This window comes from Anticarsia gemmatalis, chromosome 1 (genome assembly GCF_050436995.1).
Source record: "Anticarsia gemmatalis isolate Benzon Research Colony breed Stoneville strain chromosome 1, ilAntGemm2 primary, whole genome shotgun sequence".
NCBI lineage: Eukaryota > Metazoa > Arthropoda > Insecta > Lepidoptera > Erebidae > Anticarsia > Anticarsia gemmatalis.
In genome coordinates this window covers 8,414,126-8,433,818 of record NC_134745.1, presented here as the reverse complement: position 1 = coordinate 8,433,818, position 19,693 = coordinate 8,414,126, and the positions used below count along the sequence as shown (strand labels likewise).

At 37.6% G+C, this 19,693-nt stretch overlaps 1 protein-coding gene across 1 annotated transcript; it reads left to right on the top strand.

The window, feature by feature from the left end:
* The first annotated feature begins 16,324 nt into the window (after positions 1-16,324).
* On the top strand, positions 16,325-19,658 carry LOC142974633 (HEAT repeat-containing protein 3). Its single transcript, XM_076117083.1, has 8 exons — positions 16,325-16,530; positions 16,682-16,933; positions 17,013-17,118; positions 17,436-17,954; positions 18,039-18,270; positions 18,411-18,678; positions 19,009-19,308; positions 19,464-19,658. Exons 1-8 carry the CDS (start codon positions 16,399-16,401, stop codon positions 19,572-19,574), a joined length of 1,920 nt encoding a protein of 639 aa, XP_075973198.1. The 5' UTR covers positions 16,325-16,398; the 3' UTR covers positions 19,575-19,658.
* The last annotated feature ends 35 nt before the right edge of the window (positions 19,659-19,693 follow it).

The window sequence follows — 19,693 nt, the reverse complement described above, 5'->3', positions numbered from 1 at the left end:
GTGGATTTTTTCCATAATAATCTTATGAATATGATATTTTGTGATTTTTTTCTTAAAGTTTAATAAATTACCTTTCATACAATGACTAATGATTTTACATCTAGTTGTAAATGTTAAAAATATGGCTAAATCAAATTGACATTTTCACTAAAAGGCTGACTACTGGGTGGTTTACCCTACCTAGGTATTACCTACTTACACATTTATAGCATGCGTGGAGGTTACTAACTTTACTGTATTAGCTATGTTCCCTACTATCTTACGTACAGTACACATGCGTGTTGGACAGAACACATAATTTTTTCCCCACATGTGGAAAATAATATTTAATTAGGTAAATGGAAGTAAATTCATTCGTCCTTTCCTTCAATATTGTTACAGGTTCAGAGATAGTAAGAGGCTTTGACGGAATCGTCCGGGGATTCGTGGATTAACACCAGAAAGAGCAAATCTGAACCTAAGACGGATGCTACATAGGTACATCAGATAGGGAACCATTACTTAAACTATAGGTACCTACTTATATTAATTTTTATACCTTCGATATTCGGTATAATGTTCATACTACCCGGAATTAATCATGTGAAAGTTAGTAAAGGTTTGTGTGAATGTTTATGCAGTAGTATTAACTCGATCACGCAAAACCGCATGAATGAATAGATGATATTGGGTGCAGAATTAGGTACTTTAACATAGATTAACACGAGCAGGTTATCAAGTAAGTATTCCAAGCGAACAGTGTGGAGCAAGTAGTGAGCTCTATTTCTCTACATTCAGATTTCTTTCTAACTCAGAACTACTACAGTAATTCAAACAGGGAACAAGTCATAGGAGCTTGAGAAAGTTATATTTTAATTTTATTAATTTTATTTGGCTTGTTAATGATGACCTGGCATTTTATGCCAAACTTTTACTTGGCAAAGAAAGTGAGCTGTAGGTAAATACCTATAGGGCAGTAATAGAGAGAAAGGTGAACGCGCATCCGCTACGTTGGCAATGGCAGCCTCCATGCGGTCGATGACCCTGAGTAAGCGATTACAAAAAAGATTAAGGTAGGTAGATAGTAGGTACTTGCTTAGTAGCAGGCCTCAGTCCAAACAACTTCACGGGACCACCTATAAAATGATACATGAGACGGCTAGGCTATAACTAGTCCCTATTCGTAAAACGAAGTCATATTACGCTTCTCTAGTGCGTATAGTATGACAATAATATCAAGGCTTAATATCTGTAGGTACTGTACAGATGTGCATATACACATTATACACAGCTACCTGAATAAACAGGAAACTCGTTATCATGATTATCTAGCAAATTGTATATATAAAGCGACGGTATATAAAATATGCAGTCTGTAAAGAATCTATCTAGAGCTTTGCAGGTAGAATTTTTCAATAAGATACGGGTAATCCACATTATTTTAAAGGATAATGGTCATTATTAGACCTAATTTATTAGAACTATCCTTGCCTTAGCAATAGAAAAATAAAAGTTATGCCTCATAGTCTTTTTTCTCGGACCTAACGTACCTACGTCTTTTACTGATTAATCGATAAATTTTAACAACTTTTCAATGAAGACTTATTGTATTTAGCGCTATTTTTATATACGTATATCAACCTGATTTCCAATAAATATATCTGGATATTAGGGTGGAGGGCGCAGGCGCCGCCTTGTGGGGTGCCAGTCAGGGATGTGGCACAGCCAGAACGTTTCAAATTAGAATTTTACGACCTCTTCGTGTTAGGTTTATTGTCGAGGAGTTATTGTCGACCAAGATGAGGTCGTATTCCAAAACTGACTTACAACAAACAGTGTTTTATGTAAGTTTTATGTGTGTAATAAAGAATTCTTTACGGAGACGTAATACAGCGTTCATTAGTTATTACTTGATGATTTTTTTTATTTAAATTTATATACTTTACAAAATTAAGGTGCGTTTTAGCCGGAATAGGTAAGATATATAATAGTTTTAGATTTTTACAAAGCGTGTCTATCGGATGACGTTACAATAAGATGACCATACTCAGCGGTCGGGAGGGTCTCGAGCGCAGGTTCTACGTGGGTGGCGTGTTCCACGAAATAGTGTTGATGGTAATGCTAGTCGATTTTCAATATTAACGTTAAGTGCCATTAACTCACTGAATATTAAATAGCCAGTTTAAATTTCAATATAATAATTTTGCGTGGGCTCGGCAACAAAGCTTTTGCTAGATGGATCTCTATGATAAACTTATTTGTTTCAAATGTTTCTTTCTTTGTAGACGATGTTATGTTAGGGTTGTGGAAATAGCCGTTCATAACATTCGCTATTACGAGTTCATTCATAAGACATGATTGTAGATGTCCTGGCATAGGCGAATTTAAAACTTATTTGACCTAAAAGAGAGATTGTTTCCCTGGAGGCGAAACAATAAAATGTTTGTTTAGTTATCTGTAAGAAGATCAGATCTTTGTATATACGCATATAATAAAAAGATAATCTTACGAAGTGACCTGGAATGTTGATAGTGGCGTTATTTCTGCTATTCAGTCGGCTGGCACGCCGCCAGATGTGGTCGCTCGAGTTCTATCGCGTCGCGTGGGCAATGCCCACTCACGTATTTTCATCGCACTCCTCTAATCTCCAGCTTTTCTCAAAAATACGCCGCATTTAGCTTTTAAGGACCTTTAAATAATTAACCTTTTTGCTTTTCTTATTTGGATAGCCCCTTTTCACATGACTAGTCAGACTGCAGACATCTTCCTAAAAGGCACGACATCATTCATAAAAAGAAAACTAATGTATAAAGTGGTTTTCTTGATAGCTGGACGTGGGAGTTTGGAATTGTGCTAGCGATTGGTTGTATGTAAGTACCTAGATGTCGATGTCAATATAACAAAGTATTTAAATTATGCACAAAGGATACTGACTGAAGAGAAGAGAACAGCAGGCTGCGCCGCGTGCTTAAACATAACGCCGAGGGCAGCAAAACACGGCGCGCAGATGCAATTTGTAGTAAACACGGTATCGTCTGTCGGCTCGGTACTTCAAAGAAATAATAACATACGATTACGTATCTCCTTTTATCCCCTTATACTTTATGGCGTGAACGCTTCTTTTTCTTTAACATTCACCTACAATAAAACCTGTTCTCTCGTATGTTGGACGCTTAAAAAGTGATCCCGAATTAATAGCTACAAAGTGTGATTATTAGAAGGTACGTGTTATAGATTATACACAGGTGGAGTGAATGATACATAAAAACATTTAATAACAGGTTTGGAGTTAAAGATTTTGTAAAGAAATCAGTCGGTGAAATCACGTTTCTATAATAGGAACTTTAATGCAACTTTACGCGACCGCACCGCTAATAAAGTAAAAAACATAAAAATATCTTAGATATAGGTACCTAGTCAATTATTCAATTATACATAACATTTCAATTTATTTTGTTGTTGGCAATTTACTATAGTGGAAGTGCTAATAGCAAAACACATTTAGGTGAGTAAAAATATTATGAGCTGCGCTGTTCCCACTATATTTTATTCTTAAATTTTATGTTCCACTTTAGTATGTCGAGAGCTAGTAGCTGTAACATTTCTTTCGACATTTAGTGAACGAGCAACGCAATAAATAACAGATATTGTAATATGCGTACATTACATTGGCTTCGCTTTTATGCACTAGTTCTTTTAATGCATTGTGCAGTTACTGAAGGGATGAACATTGTCGGCTACTATCAAAGGGATTTAAATGTTATCAATAGCTTTGTGCTACCGCGGGGCCCTTTGTCGGCGCACTTTTGAGCGGCAACATCACAAGCGACAACTTTGCCTGCCCGCCGATCCATTACAGGATTTACTGGATACAAAGCGGACATTAAAGGCGGCGCGGGCTATTGCGTCACGTGCCATCATCGTTTGGCAGCCTCTTTGCAAATAGCAAGCTAAAATGTGGCAGTTCAGATTTACTCATTTTTGAGTTGAACGATCAAAGGAAGATTCGTTCCAGTTGTTCTAATAAAAAAATATGGTCAACAGTTCAAGATAGAAAGTGGGAAATATTGTAGTTTCTTCCATATGCTTATTTTATTCAATCAAACGCGTTATGGAATAACGACCAATATATTAATAAGAATGATTTCATTGTTTTTTGTGCTAATCACATAACGTGATGCATCGCAGTTTTCTTGTTTATGGTTTAAAGCGAAGAGAAGATTTTGGTAGCCTCTCTTTTCTTCCTTGGCTCATTAAAGCATCCCTAGCAGTAGGTACGTTCTAATCTATTGGTCTACAATAGATCTATTTCCGCTCTGTTACACTGACAAGGTGTTTTGGTGTAGTAAGTGAAATTCTATGGTTCATAGATATCTGATGCGGACATTGATATGGAGTAAATATTTATCAACCATTGTATGATAGTTGTAAAAAGTGATTATACTTACTCAATTTTGATACGCTATCGGAAATATATATACAAAGTAACAAGGTAGGTATTGTATTTAGTTATTATAGTACCTGTAGTGTATTTACAATTTAAAAAGAAATAAATAATATGGATTGTCGAGGTAGTACCTACCTGCCTGCCTAAAGAAGTTTGCCGCGGGGCTTTTTAAATGCAGATATTTGTAAATGGAGAACTGTGCGCTAAGCTGTTAAAAAATATACAAAAAATAAAGGGCGTGGGCCCCTCGCCGCCGGCCAGTGATACGATACTCATCTTTGTGTCTTTGATCTTTCCGCTGCCACGGTGCGTTCGAGACGGGCTCCGCTTCGTCTCTTCATAATTATACTATACGATTTTAAGGTCCTTATTAATCGTAGTTCGTTGGTTTATCCGTAATTCGCGATCGTATCAAAGTAATAATGTATCAAGAACATCTATATGTACTTTTTTCAGTATCGTTCAGTAGGTACCTACCCAAATAAGTAGGTAAGCAGATGGCCAAGTTAAAACCACAGAAAAAAAATAGTACAAGGTTAAACTTACGAATCCGCTAGCTTTATTTCGGAACTATTTTATATTTCTATTTAAGTGAATAGCGACTTCATTAAGCCTTAAGTAAGTAGGAGGATCAAGAAATTAAAGGCCACGCGGTATCAGCAGATATTTTGTTACCTAGTTCCCGGAACAATAAGAAAAAAAGTGGTTCAACAATCGATAGTAAAACATTAAAGGTGCTTTAAGGTTGAGCGAGGTGGGTTCCGGGAAGGTTGCATTACTTTATATACGTTAAACAACAATCATTTTTGTTGTATTCAATTTAAATAAAGTTTGAAGGAACCTTCGTAGACATTTACTATGTAGGTAGTAAGAGCTTTATTAGGTCTAAGTATCCGATATTGCGTGTAACTTTGACAATAGAGAAAGATTACTTTAACACACAACCGACTGGATGTACCTACCTATTTAGTTAAAGTTTTGCAAACTAATATATAGTCTATGGTCATACACATAATCCATCTGCGAGATTTGTTTCAAATTTTTATATCGGATGTTTTCTCACGACTAAGTCGCGGGAGGAAGCTAGTATAAAGTACAACAGTCTTTAATGATTAACGTAATGTTAGCAGTTTCGCCGGCCAAATGAGCACCGCGATATAATCTTTGCGGGCGGTTAGTACCCCGCGTTATCAATTGATTACCACCATACTTCATCTCTTTGTCGGCTCCGCCTACACCTGAAATTGACGACACATTTACGTACAAACCTACGAAAATACACATCAACATTGAGATCTTTACATTAATAGTTCATTATAGTCTGTGGGTTACCTTCATATTGTTGAATATTAGGGCCTATTTACAATGTATCCGTTTATAACAAAACGAATATTTTTAAAACGAATTAATCGTTTTAAAAATATTCATCGTTGTTATTAATAAAAAGTCTTGATTGAAATATTTTTTTTATTTAAATGAAAACATATGTAGTTACTTTCAGTTAGTGAATGCAATCCCGATCTCGCGGGATCCCGATCTCGCGAGATCCCGTGTATTTTTCCGGATCAATCCCGAAGCATAATATGACGAGATCCCGTTCGGGATTGTCGGAGAGGGCATTTTCAGCAGCTGGCTACATTGCAATAGACTTAAGATGCCGATTAGAATTTGCATTGCTCGTACTATTGATACACTTTGTATTTTAAGAGGCTACTTTCAAAATGCCATGTGATTACTTTTTATTTTGATCTCCTGGAGCTACACCTACTTTTTTGATTATGTTCATGTTATTACACCTGTTAATTATGTTACGTTGTTAGTAATATTAAAAAATAAAGGCTTTTATTTTCTTTCAAATAATAATTTATTGCATTCACCACACTATCACACACATATTACATTAAACAAGCCGTTCGAATTGTATTATTTTTACTAACTAGACGGGATCCCGAAAATCTCGGGATCCCGCGGGATTGATATTTCTGATCGCGAGGGATCTCGAGTTGACGATCTCGAGTCGGGATTGCATTCCCTACTTTCAGTACATATGGAACAGTCAAACTCTACTTTCCTACAGAACTAAAATCATTTCCTGAAAATAATTTTGCGATACCACGTATAGTGTGTAGTGTATAAAAATGTGTATAAAATTGACTTATTCGGAGTAATAAAAGAAATAGATAATCTCGCATTCACTATCTTATAATCGTACAATTGAATTGATACCTACTAGAAATAATACTTTATTTTTGCTAAACAATAACAACGATAGTTCGTTATATTATCGTTCATAGAAACGTATCTGCCGACACATTACGAACTATCGAGGTAGATATATTACCTACTTATTCATCATGTGAAAATTCGTAATTCTCTACACTTTGAAATAGATATGTGATATAATGTAGGTATTATGTACAAAAACAAATCCATAGCTAGATCGTACTATTATTAAAGCGTAGAATATTAATAAAATCTTGTGATGTTTGACTGCGTGTAAAAGCACCACTTCGTGTCATGAAAAAACCAACGACAAATTGACTATTTCGAGGCGTGGCCGGCGGAGGCGGCGGCAGTCAAAGGCTCGCCGTGATCAAAGGCGCCGCCATTGAACGGCCTCGGCTTTGATCTCACCGCACGAAGTGCAAATTATGTTATAAAGACAGTGAGTGGCGCGGCCGCCGAGCGGTGCACTACTAATTAATTCAACCCGTTGCGTTACGATGCCCGTCAGACACGCCATGCTGCCGGCACACCAGCGTGCGTCGACACACCACCACACGCCACCACACACCACCACACCGCGGCACCGCTCGGCATAGTCGGCAGACGCACAACGCACGCTAACCTTTGATTTTATACTTACTTAAAGAGCAGCTCTACGTTTTATTTTTTGTTTCGACAATTTATGTGTCGCGCGGGGATTAGAAGCGCGCTTCAGCGTAGGGTAAAACTTAACGGGTTGCTTAATACTTTCACACATCAGTCACCACTCACCAATGACTGAATTTACTTATGTTATGTAAGCAGATATAATCGAGTTTGTGGGTGCGAAACTGCGGGTAGTAGGTATAGATAGAAGTAGGTTGATGGGATATCTTTCATGTCATACAATAATAAATTACGACTTAACTGTAATGATTTTGGGTATTAAAAGTTAATTGATTTATCAGGAACTGTACTAATATCTTAATCCATGATATAGTATTTAGGTACTTTTTAAATTTAAATCCGTGATAAAATAATTAATTCTTTTGATCTGACATAATTTTAATGAGGATATCCCTATCAACAAGGCAACAATCTTTTACCTATAGGTAGGTAAGTAGGTACCTATTATTATTGAGCAACTAATAAATTGAATGACTAGGCAATAGTATATTTGAACACAGTTCGGACCCGTAAGCACTCGTAAGTTGTATGTAGGATATTCAGCACGGCCGAGGCTTTGTATACGGAAGGAACAAGCTCGCAGTATAACAAGGCCGCGATATTTTGTTCAAGCAATTTATGGCTATTAAACACAGGTCGTTTGTAAACAATAACCGGTTCAAAGATGGTAGGTAGGTATTCTTTGACTGATATTTTGCGCGTTGAGTGCCGATAGGGCGGCATCTCCGAATCGGCCAAACGAATTGAGTTGAGGTCGTTCGTTGTTGAGTGGAAGAAGCGAGCAGGCAGCGGGCAGGCAGGCGGGCGAGCCGGGGCGGCGGCGGCGGCGGGACGTGACGCGCGGGACGATCGAGAGCCGCGTGCGTCGACCCGCGACGAGCTTTGATCTCGCCGCGCGAGCCGCCCGACCACTGCCGCCGACGATGCCGCAAACTGTGCCGCACACCTCTCCGACCATCCCGATCTGTTTCCACTTACCTACCACATACATGTATGTATTTATTTCGTCTTATCTTTTGCCGTCGCCCACGCACAATTTACACATAGGTATCATAACAATGTAGGTATCGTATCAATTAATATCACCGTGTAGGTGGACACCGGCCAGTCAATAGGTTCCGTTGCCGTATATGCCTACCTACTCGTTTGACTTTCGTTCAACAATTAACATTTACAAAAAACACGCACGCTTTATTCCTTACCAATCTAATTAGTTTTATGTCCACAATATCCTACTTTGGTAATGGCGCAGTAGATAAATGACGCTTTTAAAACTTTGTCTCCGCATTACAAAACAGTTTGACCTTCTTTGATGTTAAAACAGTTATTCTAGTCGTGAAGTGATACGATCGCAGCCGGCGGCCGCCATCAGATTACAGAAGTTGTATAAATAAACATGGGCCGAGCGACAAGAGATCCGATGCAAGAGTTACTCGGAAGCGCTATTTCCGACATTCTACGAATGTGTCCTCTTCAATAACAACTAGCCCGTTAATGTACACGACTCGTCACTGACACTCGATCAAACAACCTCAATAACACTCAATATTGTTTGATGTTTTCATTAGGTGTCTGGTGCCTAGGTATGCAAGCAAATGCCTGAATAATTAATATCGAATTACATACTAGCCATACCTATTACGTTACTGAATATTGTACGTAATTTTAAGTAACATTTAAGTCGGCACAATTAGTATTCCTGTTTAACTTGGCTGCCCCTGTGGCGTAGCGGTAGTGAATTCGAACCCTGTGCATAGATCTCGGGTTCAGATCCCAGGTCGGACATAAAATTGTTAATTTTTTCTGTAGGTCGGAATGTCAAATATACATAGGTAATTTATTATGCACTTATTTCACCAATATAAATAAACTCCTGTAAACATTATATCGATCAGTTGTATACAGATATACCTATGCACCTAGCTTTAGAATTCGTCCGGGTGCCGTCGAAAAGCGAGATCCTTGTATACATGCAGCATTCGTCTGTAAGGTGACGTCACTGACGGGTATAACTTTTGTCAGCCTCGAAATTCATGGAATTTTAGGTTAATTCCTGTAATTAGAAAAATAATGTTCAAATCATCGACGAGCCTGAAATAGGACCATGAAGAGATTAGGAGCGCATCTTTTGCGGTCTCGGAATCTTAGGGCAGTTGTTAGCAATGCGATATTATGATACCAATGCCGATGTCGAAATGTTGTAGTTGTACAGTTTCTCAGTAGGGCTAGTTGCACGTGGTTTATTTAATGAGGTATTGCAGTCCGGTCCCAGTGGTCGGCCTCAGCGAGCCACGCCGCCTTCCATATTCAAATTACAGGTTTGAATTTGTGCTCAGTCGTCTTGCACACTGACCGACGCGAGACTACTTTCTAGGAAATTTCTAAATTCCTGCACTAAAAAAGATTGTTGTAACAGCGTAATTATCATTGTTCCAATCCATCCAGCATAAGTCTTGTAGGCCGCATCATTCTATTGTGTGATTTTTTTTTATATTTTAACATTCAACAGTGGTGCAAGGACAGAAACTCCTTTGAAGCCCACAAGTAAAAATGTAATCTAATCTGAGTACTAATATTATTATAACATTTTACAAAGTGAGTGTCGGTCTGTCGGTCTCAAGCTCAAGCTGACAAACAAAGCGGTATTTCAATAAAGTTTTCAACGTACAAAGTATCTAATTTTAGTATGTCGTTGTTTGCGTTATCAGAGTTACCCCTGGTGTTACACAGTCGACTCGTGCAGGATCTCTTTATTTGTTTAGTTTTCTTTCTCATGACAAGAACACCGCTTTCCTATCGCTCTTTATCTATCAACTTGTGTAAACAACCCGGAATCATTGCCTTAGCGTAAATAAAGAAAGAATTATTATCAAGCAAGTGTAAACTTTGAAGAAATCATTATCGGCGTAATGTAAATACAAAAATAAATAATCACATCACAGATAGTGACTATTTATTTATTTTATAACCCCCATGAGTCTTGTTTCTCAGATCGGAAAACGTTGGAAATACCTATTACATGATAATGATGGCAAAAATATATTCTTTTCTTAGGTCCTTAGATGATCTGACAATTAACTGATTCTTTAAAAGTTTGGTAACTTAAAGGAATTACAAGCAGGTTGCTATAAAAATAAAAGTAAACAGTGAATCGTGTTCAATAGCTGCACGATCGGATTGTGTTGCGGAAGTGCGCGATGTCGGCTCAATGAAAGAGAATGCGCTTGGGGGCTCGCGGCATACAAACTGTGTGCCGATTGTGAGCCGCGGGGCTCGATATCCGATTCAATTGAATCGCATTCAACTCGGCTCAAAAAACTGAACTGTGTTGTGACAAGAGAACGCTGAGAACAGCCGAGTTAACATGATTCCGTCGAAAATCGCATCCTGTTCTTTACATTTTATTAGCGCCGTTGAGCGTATTCGCGTCCGGTCGTGCGCGTTATAATCATTTCTGTCCAAATATTGATCTTTTTTCGCTTCCGTTTCATTCGATCTACCGGAAAAGGGTGGATTTTAATTCACAGTCTCGTAATCAATACTTTTCCAACACCCCTTTTATTACGCTGTTGTTGAACATACTATACCTGTAGAATAACAATGGACAAATAACACGCAATGCAACGCAAACCACAAACTCATTTCCGATCTGTAAATTGAACCCTACTGTAATATTATGTAGGTCTTTATCGTTACAAGCAAGCAACTGAAGTTATTAGCTGTAAATTAGAAAATACCTATCGCACAGCAAAACATAATATAAGTGTTATAATGTAAAGTTAAGTCAAAGTTAATAAGTTAAAAACCAATAATATTGTATGTGTTATATCGTAAGTCCGTATGTTACCTATATACACTTCAATCCGTTGAACAAAATTCTTTTGTTTTGATTTAAGGAGATCACTAGAACAGCTAGAACAACTTATTGCAGGTTCCTTGTTCAGTCATAATATAGGCAAGTATTGGTAGATCGTCGTCCTGTTTTTGTACGTTATGTTATTTTAATGCTTACCATGCCATCAAACATTTCTTTACGACGTTTATAAATCATGGAATTCTATAGAGCCCTTTGTTATTTCCTTGAAGAACATAAAACCGAAACATTAAAATAGCGATTAGGGGTCGGATGTCTCATCGATTATGGGAATCGAGAATTATATAGTGCACTTATAAAATTCACCATAAAATATTACAAAATTGTTATTTTTTTACAGTTAATTCTTTTCTTATGAAAAGAACAGAAGAAAAAAATAATAATTCGACGCCGTAGGTATTTAATGGAGAAGTACAGAAAGTAGTTGATAGAGTCGCATTTTCTGCTCTCCTAAGGACATTCATACTGTCTCACATCCCAGTGTCGGAGTTTCTGAGTAATTTTGTGAACATAATTTCAGAACCTCGTGCGTTGAACACAATAAGGCGATTGTTACAGTTGGCGCGTTGTCAATGTTAAATGAAGCGGCTCACGAGGCGAGTCGGATGATAATGGAATTTCTGGGAACAACCCTTGTGACTTGTGTCCGTGGGGTGTGGTGCGGGGCAGGGTGCGCAGCGGGGGCGGGGGCGGCGGCCGGCCCGCTGCGGACCATCCATCACGCTGCGGGGGTGCAATTAGGCGAAGTAGATGTGCTGACACACACGAACGTGCCGACCGTCGCCGCGCCGCCGCCGCGCCTTGCCGCCGCCGCGCATACACCACGCTCATCACTTGACGTTACACCAAATTATCTCTCCGTGCATAATAATGCTGAATGCACTGTTAGCTTTACAATGTCTCGTACATTAATGACTCAACTATGACGAAGAACTTGGGCACTAGTCGAAAAGTACCGGGTACCATTTCTATGCTTTCGTACTTACGTACATCTAGCACTGCCATAGCGTCGAGATAATAAACATTCTTCTGGCAGATCCCTACTTATCTTACTTACTACTGTTTGAATTTTAGGTTTCTTGATAGATGGATGCTGAATCCGTCCTCGGTAACACTCTTAGCTAGAATGACATCCTTTTTTATTTACCACTGTTTCAAATATTAACCTCCCTATTTTTTATTTGCCACTTACCTGCAGATGAGCTAGTTCTTCAACTTTCATTTCATAACAGGTAATTTACCTATGTAAAAACGTCTAACATATTCTGACCTTACTTTAAAATCTCGGAAAACAAAGCCATTACTACTAAACGTTGACATTTTGACATACCTAGTCACCTTACATTCCATTCCAAACCCAAACCACTCATGATTTTCTATTTTTACTGTCTTTGTTATCGATTACACTAAAATCCCTTAATAGCTTCCATTTAGCAGCCTTGAAAATGTTCGATAGTAGCGGAGGACCTAATGATTATCGGCTCTTTATGTTTAATTCCCATTAAAATTCGGCAAAAAGTTAATGTCCATCCGGACGATAGCGGTAGAGGGTTGTTGGGTGGGGGGAGAGGTAGTGGCAGCTCGGTAGCAGCCGCCGATTATCCGCCGATAAGACACAAAAACAACTTTTTGATTTATGAAGAAAGCTCAAGAGGCGGCTACCGGGCGCCGCGCGCCACGGCCGCTCTGCACCTTAGTGACGTTACGTTGTTGACTGCATCGGGCGGCAGGCATCGACGACGCGACTCATGCGACGCGGCGACGCGACGCGGACTTTAATCCTTAGAAAGATCTTATAAAACCTATTTGCTGTTAATAGTCTACGGGTGGGGATTCATTAATACCAGCTTCTTACCCAGTAATTTAAAAGAGATTAAAAAATTATAACATTATGTTTGATAAGGATGTACCTATTTTAAGTTGGTTAGTACCTAATCAGGTCTGATCCTACTAAGATCTTAGAAGCTACTTATTTGAAACTTAATTAACTTCAGATTTCTTAAATGGAAAAATGTAATGTGTCCGGCGTAATGAGATTTATTTAAATTGTCGACAGGTGTTAAGTCAGACAGCACTAGCGGGGAGTCGACAAGTCAGTCGTCCCGCGGCCAGATTTTGAAACATATGTAAATGAGGCGGGCGGCACGACGCGCACAAAGACGCCGCCGCATCTGCCGAGCGCGCCCTACCCTTTTATTAGCTACGCTTTAATTTTACATTTATGTAAAATAAAAATTCCGTGAATGAGTTATTGCAGATTAAGATTGAACTATTGAATTCTAATACAAGGTCTTTTTAAAATCTTATTCGTAAACGCTCTTATACTTCCTGAGAAAGCTAGAGTTGCATGAGTTCAAAAATAAAGTATCGAAATGGGATACAAAATATCAATTAAAAGTTACAATCTCACTTGCTCAAAATTCTGAAAGCTACTCTACCTTTCTTAGGAACTTGAAAGTCCTCGGCGGTTTTCACCGTAAAGGCATAGACATGCGTGAATTTCACTCTTGTTGTGTTCTCTACATTAATTTTTAGGTGGTCCAAAATTCCAAATGCATAGTAAATTGTAGGTTTGAAGTTTCATGGATATTCTGGATCCGCTTCAGGCATCTAACTACCTAAACAATGATATAGTTCTTCTTTCAGCCTACTTCTTCGGGATTATCGAGATTGATTTGTTATCTTTGTTTATTGTATCAAATACACCTAGGTAGGCAAGTAGACACGTGTTTTTGCAGTGCGCCAGAATAGAATGTAATCCTAGCCTAACCCGCATACTTATAAGAACAATGATGATAATGATATTGGATTGGAGACCACCGACTTTTATCCTTAGGCTTGAGGATAAAAGGACTATTTTTTTGTAGAAGATTTCGGCGGCATATGGCGTGTATTCTATTCTAAGTATCTATGTTAGCTCAGTGCTAAGCTTGATAGGAGGGTACAGATCACCACAGGTTAACTCATAAGGTATTTTAGGTTTATTCAAAACTGGTAGACAAATAATTTCGTGCTCTTAACTGAAGGTTTTATGTTGGATACATGAAGGCATGTACGTTAAGTACAATAATGATTATGAAGAGGTATGCCCCTATCTATAATAATAATGAAAGTGGAATCGTAAGAGTGGGCATTGCACCCCAAACAAAAAATCTGAAGCTAAGAAATCTGTAAACAAACAAAATAACTATATATACAATAGACGGTTATCTGTAGGGGTCGTCGTAGGGGAGGTATCGAATTCTCCGCATTTCCCAAGTTTCCAAAGTTAGTATAGTAGCTGCTTGGCGCCGACCGGGCGGTTCCATGTTTGCACATTCTATTCGATCTCTCCCTCTAAAGTTTGAACAACATCTATCAGCTGGAATCTGTGCACCTTCATGGCTGTGTTTTTTATTCAATAAAGAAAATTAAATTTGCAATACTAAGTCCTAAAACTTACATAAACAAATGTAGTTTATAATAAAGAGAGGTTTTTAATGTCCAAGTCAGAAAAATATACGGTTTTGCACTACTACCTTCCTACTGCATCTACTGTATTAAGGTGAGGGGAAACGAAAGTTATTATAATAATAATATTTTATAAGATATTGTGATAGCGTAGTAATGATCCATAAAATTCGCTCGAGGAAAATAAATTAATCCCATTTATCAGAGTGATTGATGATTGTACGTTAGCTAAAACTCAATTATCGTCGGATTTTCGCCAGCCGCCACCCCTGTCGACCGAATCAATCAGCATTCACTTAACGAGACGAGATGGAGCGGGGAAGTGAATACTCGTCTTGCTCGCTGTTTACTTATGAAACCTATCTCAACGTATGTGTGTAGTGTGAACCTATAGTAAGTAAATGTATCTATATCTACTTTGCCACACTTTCTACCCTTATTTCCTCTTCAACCGCTCGTTTGTGGAGCACCAATCAAACAAATCGTAATTAAGGAGTAAACATTGAATGCAAACTGAATGTAGGTACATCTACCTGAAAATCGACTACCAGCCAGTTCTTACCCTGAGTACCTAGGTTTTTTTAACGTATGGAAACAGTAAGTACTTTTAGCTTTAAACAGTTCACCAATCGAAGATGAGCTCAGATAAAGTGACGGAAATATTTAAACCATGCGAAGGTTCTACGCAGGCTAGGTTTTTCCCATAGGGGTAGGCAAAGATCAAAGAACTAATGGCTCTTTAGGTATATTAATATTTAGGTCTAGTTATGAGCACTCAGATGAACATTCAAGGCTGATTAGACCTAGTTAAATTTGAAGTTAGAATTATTTTATAGAGTTTTTAACATTGAGTAATGCTGAACGGTTGTTTATGTATAAATATTAAAGCGATTTGTTTTAAGTAATATTATTATGTCATGTAGCTTACTGGTAATTAGGTTAATTATATAAATATAACAGAATATTACATTATTCGGAGCTCGTGGCTTAGTTTACAACAGCCGCACGGATCGATCTCTGAGGTTAAGCTACGCTTGCCGAGGTTGTTCCGTGGATGGGTGACCATCTTATACATATCGAGTTCCTCCGTGTTTCGGAAGGCACGTTAAATTGTGGGTCCCGGCTGTCATTTTCGAAGATCTTTGACAGTCGTTAACAGTAGTCAGAAGCTTGAAAGTCTGACAACCAGTCTTACCGAAGGGTATCGTGTTAATACCCAAGTAACTGGGTTGTGGAGGTCAGATAGGCAGTCGCTCCATGTAAAACACTGGTATCCAGCTGCATCCGGTGAGACTGGAAGCCGACTCCAACATAGTTTGGAACAAAGGCTAAGCGAATATATATATATATATACGATATTAGAAGTATAACGTGAGTGTAGTAAGTAGCACTGTTTCGGGTTGTGTGTTTGTAATGAACCTTCAGACCGCTGCATTAAAAGGATACTATTGCTGTAACATCACTATCACCTGCACTCCTCCATGTCTCTTGACTATATTTTACACCTTCTGTCCAGCGGTTTTAGGATCTGGTTTTAATATTTAGAATGTACTTACCACGGGTACTTACCACGGGTACTTACTACAGATTAAAATGCAAATGATCAAAGATATGTTTAACAAATTAAAAGCATATTCTGTCATCAAATGTCTTTTTTCTTGTCATTACTGTCAAACTGACAATAGCGGTTTGACATTGATTATTTCACGGTGCGGCGTGTGTATTTTGTGAGGTTAGGAGCTTGTAATAAAATAAAATGGGGAAAATAAGAAAATCTAAACCTTCGAGGGTCAATAAAAGCTTGGTTACGGCCAACGATGAAGAAGAAGAACAACTCCCCGTTGACAGCAAAGAGAATGCAATTCAAACTATTTTGGACCAGTTGCAGGTTAGTTCGACGTTTTTGTAGATTTTTGGTAATTCCATTACAGTATAACGTTTAGTCACTAACATTTTAGAACCTTTAAGTGTTTTCTATTGAATAACCTCGATAATAACGAGTATAAATTAATGTAACAGTAATTTCTTGTGAATTGCAGGCTGCTGATGTGGAAGAAAAATATTGCGGATTACAAACGTTAGCTCTAATGATAGAAAGTCCAGAGAATGTGCAAGAGGTATTAGATAAAGGCCTCGTAAAGGTTGCAGCACCATTGTTGTTGGATCAAGCCAGTTCAGTGAGAAATGCTTCTGCGGGCACCCTCAGAAACTTATCTACTGTTGCTATGGACACTTGCGAAGCTATGATGGAACAAGACATCATGACTCCTGTTACTTGTTATTTCCATGAGGTATTTAACCGACTGATGACATGTGATTTTTATAGATTTCCTACTTTTATGCTTACATTGATTGATGTTCTTTTCACAGTATGCTGAAACATGGATGCCAGAATCAAATGCTAAAACAAAAGATGAAGATATTGATACCTTTATTCAGTGTGTTAACCTTCTCTTGAATCTTTGTGAAAGTTCAGGTATGTTCCCTCGGTAGCTCCCTTATATAACTTCTTGAACTTAACTTGTGGCAGATGTAAAAGTGGTTAATATTTCTATCATTATAGTTAAATTATAGTTTATATATTAATCAATATATTTTGCAGTCATTGCCTATAATATGTTAGATTAATTACTTTGGTTTATGGCATAGAAGTAGACTTTAACAAAGTGTTACATTGTAGGTATGAACTATACTGACTACCTACATGTTAATAGATGATTAACTACATTAAAAAATATTCTTCTCTTGGAAAATATTTAATTCATCTCCTTAATAAGTTCTATTTTGTTTCAGATCTAGCTATTAAATATTTGGGACAATCTAGAATATTGGACATACTCCCTCGATTCCTGGACCTTGGCACATTCAATAATGACATAGTAACAGCTGTGCTGCAATGTTTATTTGTTGTGGTGGAAGACAATCCTACAGCCATGGCTAAGATCAAGTCAAACGCAGAGAGGCAACTGCAGACATTGTTAGGACTTGAGGGCACTGACCCCTCAATACTCTTAATGAGGACACTTTCAGCTGGAGTTATAATAAACACTTGTGGTGGCAATATAAGTACACTACCTCCAGATGTTATCAATCAAATAATCACAATACTAGCCACTACTCTCTCTGTGGATCATAGACTTGTGAGCAGTCAGTTGTCTAGTGGCGTGCCATTGAGTGGTGAGGCAGGGAAGGTAGATGCTCCTAAAGACAAGGCAGCACAGCAACTGGAGAGCCAACTGCAGTCTGTGTCACAGATGCTTTCAGCTCAACATAGTGCACTTGAAATTGTAGCCAATATTTGTTCTTGTGATGGTGAGTGTAATGTAAAAGAATGTTAAGTTGTTGCTGAATGGTGTTTCTTATTTTTATATGATTTAAATATTTTTTACATTACAGACAATGATGATATGCAAGGCAATGAATCATCAGAAAGTGATGAGCCAGATGAAGAGTTATGTACAAATGGTGATGACTCCATATTAGCTGAGGATAAGCTTCTGCCTGAAGTGATGGAAGCTTTAATATCTATGGAAATATTTGAAAAAGTCTGGGCTCGGACACAGCTGCCTGCACAGAATGTTATGTTAATATTGAAGGAATATGAAGGTTCACAATTGGTTTTTAAAAAGTGAGCTATGTTATAAATTAGTTAATAATAGTAAAAAAATGTTTTATTCTGTTGACTTCAATCAAATATTTTATGAACAATAGGCATAAGGAAATATGACTTCAAGACATTTAAATGAACACTATATTTTATATTTTTAGGCTTCTTAGTTTACAATCAAGAGCATTATTATGCGTAAATAATTTACTATCAGCACTACCCATTGAAAATCTTGGAGGAGTAAATGGTGTCTACAAAATCTGGGTGGATGCTGGGAAACTGGTGTTCAAACAAGAGTCAAATAATGCTAATCTTTTGGAGTCTGCCACTGCTGTGATGAGAGCTGCATTAGACAAGATTAAGTTCAGAGAGAATGGCAACACAAGTGACTGCAGTTTGTTCAGTGACTTGGCTCTGTCAGATATTGAGGTCAGTTGTATATCTTGCTACATATTTAATATTATTATGCACAAAGTAGATTATAAATGTTATTTGGAACTAAATGTAGCACAGAATTAAGACCATTCCCTTAGAGATATTCCCCATTATATGATACTATCCAAAAGTTTAAGTAAACCCCTAATAAAATTCTAACAACTTGGTGAAATTGGTGATATGTTTCACATTCACAATAGTTCTCATCGGATACTTTTTATCCTGAGAAATATTTTCATGCCCACAGAGTCGCTTGTAGAAGCCAGTATTGCATATACATATTGCAGTTCTGATATGTACTAACTTATATAATGTATGTTCCAGATAATGTTGAATGGGGTGAAAGAATGTCAAGTGCCCGAGATAAGATCAAACTTAATCAGAATGGTTGGCATCCTGGCGTTACTGCTAGTGAACAACTTGAATGATATCACTTCCAATGTAATATGCACTATTACAGAGTTTATATTAGAACAAGCGCATAAAGAGAATGAAGTTTGGGTGCTTGCTGAAGCTATTGACACTATCGTCGACTTGTATTCTGAAGACGAAACTGATGTGTTGGCTGCCAAAGTTAAACTTGTAGACAAGTTAACTGTACTAGCGCCTATACTTAAAAACAAAGTAAGATTTCCTCTAATATCTCTTTTATAAACTACTCTCGTATTTGTTCTTTATTTAGAGACATAATTTAAGACAAATCTATATAGCTTTTATGTTATATCTTGAAATATGTTGTGTCTTATTAAATAATACTTATTTATATTATGTTTTTCCAGGCACGCCTGCAGAAACGCCTTCCAAAAGAATACAAAGTCCTTGTCAGTACTGCAACATCGAACCTGCCCAGGTTCATCAAATATAAAAAGGATAGAATAAGCAAATTATAACATGTAAGACATAGTACAGCTATTTTTAGGTTTAATGTTATATTCTTTAATATACACAATTATACTACACACAAAAGATTTTTAATATACATACCTCCTGCTAGTCCTACAACATAACC

Bases quoted from the DNA above. Each gene is read 5' to 3' on its own strand.
- LOC142974633 (XM_076117083.1), top strand. From the start codon at position 16,399: ATGGGGAAAATAAGAAAATCTAAACCTTCGAGGGTCAATAAAAGCTTG. The intron at 17,955-18,038 runs GTGAGTGTAATG...TTTACATTACAG, and splicing joins CAATATTTGTTCTTGTGATG to ACAATGATGATATGCAAGGC. The intron at 19,309-19,463 runs GTAAGATTTCCT...ATGTTTTTCCAG, and splicing joins CGCCTATACTTAAAAACAAA to GCACGCCTGCAGAAACGCCT.